We start from the raw sequence: 11834 nt of genomic DNA on the forward strand, positions 1-11834 counted from the left end.
CGGAGCTTGCAGTGAGCTGAGATCCGGCCACTGCACTCCAGCCTGGGTGACAGAGCAAGACTCCGTCTCAAAAAAAAAAAAAAAAAAGGAAGTGGGTTGTGCAGCAAGTTTTGCAAAACAAGTGGAAGGAGCCGTACAAGGTCACGCTTGGTAAGAATAAATGTCCCTGGAGTGTTTGGAAGCCACAACGTTTAGAGCCAATCTGGCGGTGACAAACACTTGACGGGCTCAAAACAGTGACAAACGTCCCGTGCCCCGGTCCAGGCCCACGTATTTGCTAACCTCAAGCGCCAGCAACCGCAGGCCACTGGAACGGCGCTCCGCGCAGGGCGGAGAGGCGGGCCGCGGAGCATGCCGGGGCTTGTGGTCTTCTCGGAGCCCGGGCCCGTGCTCGGTGGGGCCGCCTTCCGCCGGTGGCCTTCCTGTGGGTGGGAGAGGGCGGCCGGGAGCCCAATGAGGGAGCAATAACGTGGCAACCACCCACGAGCCCGCGTCGGTGCCCGCCCCGCAGGGGGACCTACTATCCGGCGCCGAGCCGGAGGGGGGAAACGGCGCCCGCCGCCCGCCCGGAGCCGGCGAGCAGCCCCAGTCCCCCCCGACCCGCGCGTGGCGGCGCCGGCTCCCTAGCCGCCGCGGCCCCACCCTCTTCCGGCCTCGGCTGTCCGGGCCGCGCTTGCCACCGCCTGTGGATGCTGCGCCTCTCTGAACGCAACATGAAGGTGCTCCTTGCCGCCGCCCTCATCGCGGGGTCCGTCTTCTTCCTGCTGCTGCCGGGACCTTCTGCGGCCGATGAGAAGAAGAAGGGGCCCAAAGTCACCGTCAAGGTCCGGTGGAGTCCGCGGCATTTACGGTGCCGGAGCTCGGGCCCGGGCGGCCTTGGCTTGGCCTTGGCTCAGCCCCTCCTCCCTCGGTTTCTGTCTGTGGCCTCGTGGCGTCTGGGCCGTCCTGCCCATTCAGTCCAGAGAACGACCCGGACCCACCCCGACACCCCCAGCCCCTGCCCTGACCCAGGGAGTTGGTTGGATCCGCGGATACCCATCTGGGGCTGGCACTGGCAGCCTCAGGGCAGCCTTTTTGCAAACACCCCTCAGTGCTGGGGAGATATTGAAAGATCACGCCTGCCAGATTCCGAATCCTTTCTCTCCTTAAGCCAAATTTTAGCCACTTCCAATTACAAAGCACAGTATGTAGAGTTCAAACTTAAGTGGTGAACTTAGACTCCCCCTCCTTATGGGTTTTTAAATGTTAATTTTTAGAATCTGGGTCCATTAGCTGTTTAGAGCAAATGTTGTTATCCTGTAGTTCAAGGAGGGTGTAGATAAGCATGTTTTCCAAGAAAAGGGTCTAGAGCTTTCATTAGATTCCCAGGATTTTGACCTTCACCAAAATCAGATTCAGAACCACTTCTCTAAAAATATGGCTCTATTCTCTCTCCCATCCTCAGGGTAGCTTCTTGTACCTTCCCTCCCCTACCAACGCCCCTTTAAAGAAGCTAAGTTGGCAATGGTCTCTTTCCTCAGGTGTATTTTGACCTGCGAATTGGAGATGAAGATGTAGGCCGGGTGATCTTTGGTCTCTTCGGAAAGACTGTTCCAAAAACAGTGGATAATTTTGTGGCCTTAGCTACAGGAGAGGTAAGTGGCTGGAGCAGGGGTAGTCAACTCAAATGAAGTGAAGCTGGCACTGGGGATGGCAGCAAACTGACCTGCAGAGTTCAGCCCATCTGTATCGTGGACCTCACTGAGCACCCACTGCCTGTTGCCCTGAGAACACAGTATTGTCCTTTCTTAAGAGTAAGGGGGCCCTGACCAGGCACAGTGGCTCACACTTATAATCCAAGCACTTTTGGAGGCCAAGGTAGAAGGATTGCTTGGGCCCAGGAATTCAAGACCAACCTGGGTAACATAGCAAGACCCTGTCTCTACCCCCCCAGAATTTTTTTTTTTGAGACAGTTTCACTCTTGTTGCCCAGGCTGGAGTGCAATGGTGCGGCCTAAGCTCATTGCAACCTCCGCCTCCTGAGTTCAAGTGATTCTCCTGCCTCAGCCTCCCGAGTAGCTGGAATTACAGGCATGCGCCACCACGCCTAGCTAATTTTGTATTTTTAGTAGTGACAGGGTTTCACCATGTTGGCCAGGCTAGTCTCGAACTCCTGACCTCAGGTGATCCGCCTGCCTTGGCCTCCCAAAGTGCTGGGATTAGAGGCGTGAGCCACTGTACCCGGCCAAAAAAAAATTATTTTTAATTAGCTGGGTGTGACGGGGTGCACCTGTGGTCCCAGCTACAGCTACTCAGGAGGCTGAAGTGAAATGGAGGCTGCAGTGAGCCATGATCACACCACTGCACTCCAGCCTGGGCAATACAGTGAGACCCTGTCTCAAAAAAATTTTTTTTAAATAAAAGGCTGGGTGCAGTAACTCACACCTGTAATCCCAGCACTTTGGGAGGCTGAGGCGGGTAGATCACCTGAGGTCAGGAGTTAGAGACCAGCCTGGCCAACATGGCAAAACCTTCTCTCTACTAAAAATACAAAAAATTAGCCAGGCATGGTGGTAGGCGCCTGTAATCCCAGCTACTTGGGAGCCTGAGGCAGGAGAATTGGTTGAACCCAGGAGGTGGAGGTTGCAGTGAGCCAAGATTGCCCACTGCACTCTAGCCTGGGCAACAAGAGGGAACTCCATATCAAAAATAAAAATAAAAAATAAAAAAATAGGCCGGGTGTGGTGGCTCACGCCTGTAATCCCAGCACTTTGGGAGGCTGAGGAGGGTGGATCACCTGAGGTCAGGAGTTCAAGAGCAGCCTGGGCAACATGGTGAAACCTCATCTCTACTGAAAATACAGAAATTAGCTGGGCATTGTGGTGGCACATGCCTGTAATCCCAGCTACTCGGGAGGCTGAGGCTGGAGAATCGCTTGAACCTGGGAGGCGGAGGTTGCAGTGAGCGGAGATTGTGCCATTGCACTCCAGCCTAGGCGACAAGAGAGAAACTCTGTCTCAAAAAATAAATAAATAAATTTTAAAAATAAGATAAAAAAGAGTAAGGGGTCCAGAGCTTCCTGGGAAGACTTCACCTAGGGTGAGGGTCATGGGTTTTAAGGAAACAACAGTACCCTATTTCAGTTTATATTAACTTTCCATTGAGCCAGCAGGTGACCTTTCTTCTCAGTTTTCTTGTATCTGTTCTTATGATTGGAAGAAATGAGGGGAAAGGCGTTATGCGATGTAGAATTGTATAAAGCCTGGGAATTGTATGGAGGCAGACGAATTTCCACATCTGTGTGTGCCATGCCTGTCCTATGGTGCCTGCCCACTCACTCAGTAGCACATTGAACAGTGAAAGTGGTCAGCAGTGGTGTCTCTTCTGCGAGCAGGGGTTGTGGGCTTGTTCCTGCGGGGCCTATTAAATGTAATGTCTTCCTGCTGCGCCTTACCACCTCCTTACCTTCTCTTCCCTTTTTCTAGAAAGGATTTGGCTACAAAAACAGCAAATTCCATCGTGTAATCAAGGACTTCATGATCCAGGGCGGAGACTTCACCAGGGGAGATGGCACAGGAGGTAACCACAGGTCCTCTGGGCCAAGGAGTATGTCAGTGTAGCCTCCACAGTGGGGAGACAAGGCCTCTTTCTTCCCCAGCTCTAGAGGCAGTCCTACTTATTACCTACCTACTTGGAGACCAGTGGCACCCTTCTTTGGAGAGGAACCCAGTACAAAGGAGAGGGAATAATGGGGTGGACCTGATGGTAAACCTAAGAGGATCTCTCCCAGGTGGCTGTCCTGTTGATCCAGGCCTATAGCCTGGTGACCTTTCCTGATACCTCTTCAGAATGGGGATTGGGGAGAGAGGCATGTGGAAGCAAAGTGAAGACATGTGGGTACGTGATTCTAGGTCAAGCGCCCAAAGCCTGTCCAGGCTGCCCTGGAAGCCCCAGCGAGAGTGGGAGGGCCAGGCGTGGTGACTCTGTAATCCCAGCACTTTGGGAGGCCAAGGTGGCTGGATCACTTGAGGCCAGGAGTTCAAGACCAGCCTGGCCAACATGTTGAAACCCCATCTCTACTAAAAATATAAAAGATTAGCCAGGCGTGGTGGCAGGCACCTATAATTCCAGTTACTGTGAAGGCTGAGGCAGGAGAATTGCTTGAACCCAGGAGGTGGAGGTTGCAGTGAGCCGAGATCGTGCCACTGTACTCCAGCCTGAGCGACAGAGCGAGACTCCATCTCAAAAAAAAAAAAAGAGCGGGAGCAGTTGCTTTCCTTGACAGTCTTTTACCAGAGACCACTCTGTGAGGGCCGACCCTCACCTCGGCATTAACTTGCACAAGGAGGACAGAAAGATTCCCGGGCCCCTGCGTGAGTCTCAGTGAGCTCAGGTACAGCCTGCTGCACCCTTAGAACACAGCTCACTCCTCGATGAGTGTCTGTGGGGCTCTATGTGGGGGGGTTGAGGATGTAAAGACCTATGGGGCAGTGGTTCCCTTTTACTTCCAACAACTGAAAATGTACAAGTGGGGCATGATGCAGCATTTAGGACTTGAGCTCACAAAGTAGACCGAAGAACTGTATTTGTGGGGTCAGACGCAGTTGGGCTGGATCCAGCATCTGCCACCTTCTTGTTTTGTGACCTCAGGCAAGTGAGTCCTTGGAGCTTCAGTTTCCTGTTCTGTACAGTGAGGGTGGAGAGAGTTGTGGGGCCATGAGGATTGGGCTAGGTCTGGAATGTGAAGTGCCTGGCATGCAGTGAGTGCTTAGTAAGTCAGCCACTGTTGAAGTGCTGACAAGCAGAGGAATCCTCTCAGGCCAGGGAACAGGGAATGGCCTTGCGGATGTGAGGGAAGATTTCAGTGGGGTCCTGAATGAGGAGAATTTGAATGGGCAGAAAAGAAGCAGGGTTAGGGCATGAGCCCGGTTCTGTTCTGTGGCAGGAGCTTGGCCAAAGGTGGGGTGAGGGCATCTGTACCCGGAGTGCAGAGAGGTGGGTGATGGCCTGCAGCCTGGGCTTCGGCCTGCAGGGAGTCAGGGCCATGGAGCTGAGTAAGAGGATGACCCCTCGCTTGGGGTGCCAGGGGAGTCGTGTGGTGGCAGATCCAGAATGTGGAGGCCAGGGCAGGCAGGCTGCTGGGGGCACTGGTGCAGCTGACCCTGGGCAGGGAGATTTGGGCCTGATCCTGAGGTGGCTGAGAGCAGAGATTCGAGAGCAGACCACCTTGGTCTGAACTCTAGCTCTGCTGCTGCTTTGTTGGGGCTCCTTTTATTCTCTGTGCCTCAGTTTCTTCATCTTTGAAGTGGAGTTAGCTCCTCCTCATACAGTGGATTGTTAAATATGTAAGATGCTTGGAACAGTCTGTGGCACACACTGTTAGCGCCCTAAGCACTCGCCTACTGCAGCGGTGGTCGCGGGAATGGAAAGAAAGAGTAAGTACATGGGAAGTGGCTAGGGACAGCCTGAGCCACGTGCAGAGGAAACGGGATCAAAAGAATAACTGAGGTCTGGAGAGAAAGATGACAAGGTATGTTGAGTTTAAATAGAAATGTCCATTTGGGTTTGGAACCCCTGTATCTTGGGAGAGTGGTTGGAGCTAAGGACAGAGATTTGGGGGTTTTCTGGATAACAACTATAATCAAAATCCCACAGTTGGCTCAAATGGGGGAGGCTTTTAGCCAGCACTCCAGCCAGGACTCACTGCACATGTGGCAGAGTTCAGTCTCCCCAGCGTGGGGGTGAGAGGTGGAGCACAGGCACAAGCACCCCTGTCCCCACCAGCCAGAGTCTGGTCATTTTTGGTTTTCAGTCATCTTACTTGCTGCCCAGTCAGAAATACCTTCCTGGTTGGCATCGCTCTAGGACAGTTTCCCAGCTCAGTTCCATTCTGTGGAACCACAGGATGAAGGTAGGTGCAGTGAGAAGGAAAACCGGGTTTTGCATGCAAATACGTTTGAAAAGTGTTAGATAAAACAAAATGAAAATGACCCCATTTTCGGCCGAGTTTCTTGGGGCCTAAGGCACAGTGTCAGTCTCCAAGGGGTGACAGGGAAAAAGAAGCGTTTCAGTGTTACTTCTGGAAGCAGCTTTGGAACTAGGATCTCCGAAACGGCATAGAGATCACCCCGGATTGCCCTTGTCATATCCCCAAGCCCCACGTGGACAGATGCATCACACACACTCACAGCTGTCTTTTATTCCTGTTCATTCCTTGTTAAGAGGCTTTGACTCTTCAGAACCCCAGGGGCAGCCCCTCTTTTCTGCCCCTCCCCACCCATCTCTGGCTGCTTTCTCCTTTGCAGCTATGCCTGTGTCTTTTGTGCTCATAGGAAAACAGGCTGGTCAGCCACAGCAGTCCTTCTTTTCTGGAGAGTTCCAACCCTGTTGACGCCCCTGCATCCTGCACAGCACCTCCCTCCACCAAAGTCCCTCCGCGGCAGGCCTGGGCCACATAGCCAAGGGAAGCTGATAACATGCACTTTATTTAAAAGCCACAAAACTATCCTCTCGAAGTGATCCTTCTGTGAGCTGTCCACCACATCAGCCTGGCCTGATGCCCCACTTGGCCTCAGTCAGCGTGGCTTGGCTCTGAGTCCAGAAGATAGCAAAGGTGCAGCTTTTATGTCCTTGTACTCCACTCAAGCCCAGCCTGGCACAGAGGACAGGTTAAGCCCCATCAGTCCTGGCCCCGAATGTCTGCTTGGTTTGGCCCAATCCAGTGCCCCCGACCTGCTCTTTTTTCCCAGGAAAGAGCATCTATGGTGAGCGCTTCCCCGATGAGAACTTCAAGCTGAAGCACTACGGGCCCGGCTGGGTGAGCATGGCCAATGCAGGCAAAGACACCAACGGCTCCCAGTTCTTCATCACAACAGTCAAGACGGCCTGGCTAGATGGCAAGCATGTGGTGTTTGGCAAAGTGCTAGAGGGCATGGTGAGTTCTAGAAGCAAGGGCTACTACTGGGCTGTCCTCACTGGGGATTCAACACAGACCCCAGGGCAGGAGCTCCATGTGTCCATCCCTTTCCCAAAAGGACCTAACCCACAGATGCGGCCCAGTGCTCCTGTCCAGAATAAACCCTGTACCTCCATGCCTCCAACGTTCTACATTCTTCCAGCCCCCTCAGAGCCCAGCCAGGAAGCCTTGTTAAGGCTGCACAACTGCCGGAGCCTCCCTCCCCTCATTCACCCAGGGATGTGCTGGTCCCACTCCTGAGGTGTACAGAGTGCGGCTGAACACAATGTCCCTGAGAAGCCACATTTCCTGCTCACCCTCTTCCTCCTCCTTGCCCTTGGCCAAACCTGGGTCTTCAAAGGAATAAAATTCCTGCATCCCCTTGTCAACTCTGCATTCTCTCTGCTCTGGCCAGGAGTCCGTTAGAATTTTGGTGCCTCCAGTTTTGTGTGCTGTTGATGACTTGTGGGTCTCAGCCCTCCTGAGTCATATGCTGGGGTCTTTCTCCTGAGCGGTGGACCTCCTGACCCACCGTGCCCTCCTACTTCCACCTTTCTTTTCCAGGAGGTGGTGCGGAAGGTGGAGAGCACCAAGACAGACAGCCGGGATAAACCCCTGAAGGATGTGATCATCGCAGACTGCGGCAAGATCGAGGTGGAGAAGCCCTTTGCCATCGCCAAGGAGTAGGACCCAGGGACCTCTTTCTTTGAGTGACCGTCTGTGCAGGCCCTGTAGTCTGCCACAGGGCCCTGAGCTGCACTGGCCCCAGTGCTGGCATCTGGTGGAGCGGACCCATTCCCCTCACATTCCACAGGCCCATGGACTCAGTTTTGTAACAGACTCCTACCAACACTGACAAATAAAAAAAAATGTGGGTTTTTTTATATATATATATAATGTGTGGGCCTGGTTCTTGAGCCTGCAGCGCTTCCCCTAGGCCTACATCCCAACATGCCTGCGACTCTGCTGTGCCTGCCCCTTCCCTGGGATCCTGCCTGAAACTTTGACCCAGGAGCTACCCAGGAAAAGTCAGGCAGGAGCTTTTGCCCCCTGCTTCTAAACTTTGCCAGCTACTGGGCCTCCACGTTTGCTCCCCTTGCCACCACCCTCCAGTCTATGTTAAGGAATATACCTGTACTTTTTCATAGCCTACCTCTAAATTGACTTTTTTTTTTTTTCATAGAGACAGGTCTCACTATGTTGTGCAGGCTTGTCTGAAACTTCCAGACTCAAGCATCCTCCTGCGTTGGCCTCCCAAAGTGTTGGGATTACTGGCATGAGCCTCTGGACCCAGCTGACTTCTTCCTTTATTATTTATTTATTTATTTTTTGAGACAGAGTTTCGCTCTTGTCGTCCAGGCTGGAGTGCAGTGGCGCAATCTCGGCTCACCACGACTTCTGCCTGCTGGGTTCAAGCGATTCTCCTGCCTCAGCCTCCTGAGTAGCTGGGATTATAGGCATGCACCACCACAATGCCTGGCTAATCTTGTATTTTTAGTAGAGACGGGGTTTCTCCATGGTGGTCAGGCTGGTCTCGAACTCCTGACCTCAGGTGATCCACCCACCTTGGCCCCCAAAGTGCTGGGATTACCGGCGTGAGCCACTGCGCCTGGCTGACTTCTTCTTTTATTACTTATCTTCTTGACCCTGCCTTGGTTCTTGGGCTCTAAGAGCATGCAGATTCTACTACCTCCAGCTACCAATGCAAGCCAAGTTCTGAGCCTTGAGTGGGAATGTAGCACAACTGGACACTGGGTAGTTAAGTCCTGGGTCCAGGCCAAGGGAGGACCTAGCCTTATATGGAGTTCATAGGACAGAGGCACATGACTTTCTTAGGAGGCAGCCAAAGGCCTCTGGACTGATCAGGGCATCGGTGGCAGAGGAGCAGGGTGACAGGCCGCCTTTGGCTGGGCTTTATCTGGGCTGATGCTGAAGCTGTAGAGGCCCTGGAGCACACCATTCACCACCACGTTGGGCAGCAGCTCTGTGGGATAGAATTAAACAGATCTGGCCTCAGGCCTGCAGCTCCTTGAGCTCCTGCTCATGGGCTCAGCCCCCACTTGGGAGTAGGAGCCCTTGCCAAGGTAGCAGACAGCAGCTGTCCACCCCAAATGAAGCCTCAGCATTCCCAGGTCACATTCTGTTCATATTAGCTTGGTAAAGAAGTCAGGTTGCTGAGGAAATGGAGACCAGGGAAGCCAAACTTGTTTTCCTTGTGTCTACAAAGCAGGCTCCAGGGAACAGGAGCAGGAGGTAGTGGCTCCAGAGGTGGGCAGCAGGAAGGTGATGCTGCCTGACGGTCCCAGGAGCTGAGAAATGCCAAGCCCATACCCTACCCCTGTAGCCCGGTATCTAGGCACCTCCTCACCTGGGGAGGGGGTGCAAACATAGGGATCCATATGGAAGCTCAGGACAGGCCGCTGGTGCTGCTGGGAGCTGGGAGGAAAGAGGGTCATGAACCATGGGTGCAGGAGGCAGGGCAGAATCCCACAGTGGGGTGGAGACGGGGCTGAGATCACCAGGGACCCATGAAGGAAAAGATGAGGGGGAAATGGGCTCAGGAGGCACCAAAGGGAAAACAGACTTCAGGGCCCAGGCCAGACAGGCCCAGGGAGCAGGCCCGCCTCCTAGCATATGGCCACTAGGGGGCGGCAGGGGCCAGGCGCGGGCTAGGGCTTTGACTTGCCTGCTCTCGCCAGGCAGGAACTCCCCCAGGGCGCTGAAGAGAAGAGAAACACTGTAAGCTGCCTGGGGATGCCCGGGGAGCGTGAGGAAGGGGTGGAGACACCAGAGCCCAGAACTGCGCCTCCCAGGGGACCACTGCTTCTATTTGTAACAAGCCCCAGTTCCGGAGGTGGCTGGGGTAACCAAGGCTGTCCAAAGAAAAGCCCCTCCGCCCAGGTCAAGAAGGCTGGTGACGGTGGTCATGTCAAGCTGGATCCCGGCAGATGTGAGACGAAAGGGCTTGCCCTCCAACACCTTTCCTCACCTGTTCACTGCCGACAGCCCCTGGCCCCCGCCACCGGCCCCCCTTACCCCCAGTTGCTAGCCTTGGGATCTGTGGGGAAGTGCCGAAGTCTCAGGAATTCCAGTAACTCCTTGGGCACCTCCTGGTTCAGGTACAGGATGCCCTGGAGAGGACAGAGGAGACTTGCAATCGGACCCAGCTACTAATTTGCATAGCACAGTGCCAATGAAAACGCAGGGCTCTTTGTTCCAAAAAAAGAATTTCAAGACAATGACAGCAGAGCATTGAACCAGGCTCAGGGCCCTTCTGAGCGCTGGGCCCTGTGTGCACAGGTTGTACCCCATGATGTGGCATAACTTCGCTGTTGGGGGAAGGACCCTCACCCTACATCCCATCAGGAGGGCAGCACAGGACCTCACCCTGGAGGGGACAGGACCTGGCTTTCATGGAGCTGGGACTACCTGTGTCCATTACCTCATTCAGTCCTTTCAACAGTCCAGAGGTGGGTGTTTGGACTTATATTACTCTTCAGAAGATTGATGCTTGAGGTGGTGAATAACAACCCCAAGTCGTGGGTTCACTCCCTGCCATGCCCTCACACCTCTCTGTCTGGGCCACACCCCTGGCACAGCAGGCTGGGGGGCAACCAAGTGTGCCCTCGCATACCTGGATGTAGGCCTCCAAGCCCTGCCGGCGCTGTTCCAACCCTCTGGTCCTCCAGTTGGGCAGGCGTTTCGAGGGGAAGTCGGGCACTTTGTACAGCTTCTTGATCTACTGGAGGTTTACCGCGTGCAATCACAGCATCCCGACTGAGCCCTCAAGCCCTCTTCGCCCGAGCCGGAAACCCTCCCGCGCCCCCGCCTTCGGGCTGTACCCTGGGACAGACCCTGGTGAGTGGTGGACAGGCGGAGGGCGAGGAAGGCTCCAACCCACCCACAGACGCCCGGGGGCTGACCGGCCTCGCAGGGACTGAGGCAGTAATAGGGGTGGCGGAGGCTGGGGCTGGAGCTCGCCCGCCGGCCTCACAGGGCCTGGGCAGGGGCTGGACGGAGGCTGGGCCGGGGCCGGGTCCGGGGCCGGTGGGAGGTCGCCGCCGCCTCACCCGCTTGTGCAGCGCGTGGAACTCGCTGTAGCGCCTCGGCACCGTGTGTCTGCGCCCGCTGCACAGCACCTCCACTTGGAACACCTGGCGGCGCGGGCGGGCAGCGGGGGTACGCGTGAGGCCCCGCGGGAGGACACAGTAGAACCTGCGCCCGGCGACGCGCCCACCCTCCCGCGCTCAAAGGCACAAAGCGGCCTTGCGGCACCGCGGCTCCTCGGGGACGCTTCGCTCCCGCACACCTGGAAGAACGGGCTGGCGGACCCTCCCCTCGGCGCCCTGGGGTCCCTCAAGAGCTCGAACCACGGTCCACGAGGCTGGCAAATCCAAGCGGCCCCCAAACCCTTGACAAGGTTTCCCCCGACGGTCCAGCCCGCAGCGTTTGTTCACCTGGGCCCGGGCTCCGGGTCCCCACTGAGTGCAGTGCGGGCAAATCCTGCGGGTACCGGCGCCCCTCCCCATCCAGGGTCCGCGCTCACCATGTGGCCTTTCTCCGGGCTCTGCCTGGGCCCCTCGGCCTCAGGCCCCACCGACGGGATGTGAACTTCCAGCATCCGCGCCCCGGCCCCGGCCGCTCCGGGCGCTCGGCTCGGAGCCCTAACTCTCCGGGAGCTGACGGAGGACCCCGGCGCGGCCGGCCCCGCCCCCTCGGCCCGCAGGCCCCACCCCAGGCCCCGCCCCCAGGCGACCCCGCCCCGGGCGTTCCCTTGCGCGGCGGGTCCTGAGCCTAGAAGATTAAGAGGGACCCGGACGCCGCCCCCCAGGTCTAGTGCGCCCGCAGCGCGGGGCAGTGGAGTCACCCGTTTGTCAAACATTGACGGAGCCCTCACTGA

General features: G+C 55.9%; 2 protein-coding genes across 4 annotated transcripts; one reads left to right on the forward strand and one right to left on the reverse strand.

Moving 5' to 3' along the window:
* Positions 1-474: 474 nt before the first annotated feature.
* PPIB (peptidylprolyl isomerase B) lies at positions 475-7828 on the forward strand. Its single transcript, XM_003901049.4, has 5 exons — positions 475-824; positions 1521-1634; positions 3465-3558; positions 6729-6913; positions 7499-7828. Exons 1-5 carry the CDS (start codon positions 690-692, stop codon positions 7619-7621), a joined length of 651 nt encoding a protein of 216 aa, XP_003901098.1. The 5' UTR covers positions 475-689; the 3' UTR covers positions 7622-7828.
* A 714-nt stretch (positions 7829-8542) lies between these two features.
* SNX22 (sorting nexin 22) lies at positions 8543-11623 on the reverse strand. Of its 3 annotated transcripts, XM_003901050.5 has the most exons (7): positions 11481-11622; positions 11005-11088; positions 10569-10673; positions 9971-10065; positions 9621-9653; positions 9303-9370; positions 8543-8918 (listed from the first exon to the last, which is right to left on the reverse strand). In XM_003901050.5, exons 1-7 carry the CDS (start codon positions 11553-11555, stop codon positions 8797-8799), a joined length of 582 nt encoding a protein of 193 aa, XP_003901099.1. In that variant the 5' UTR covers positions 11556-11622; the 3' UTR covers positions 8543-8796. The 3 variants fall into 3 exon arrangements, with proteins under 3 accessions (XP_003901099.1, XP_009208631.1, XP_009208632.1); XM_009210367.4 differs by lacking the exon at positions 9621-9653 and having other exon boundaries at positions 11481-11623; XM_009210368.3 differs by lacking the exon at positions 11005-11088 and having other exon boundaries at positions 8800-9370; positions 11481-11623.
* Positions 11624-11834: the final 211 nt, after the last annotated feature.

Source organism: Papio anubis, chromosome 7, assembly GCF_008728515.1.
Source record: "Papio anubis isolate 15944 chromosome 7, Panubis1.0, whole genome shotgun sequence".
NCBI lineage: Eukaryota > Metazoa > Chordata > Mammalia > Primates > Cercopithecidae > Papio > Papio anubis.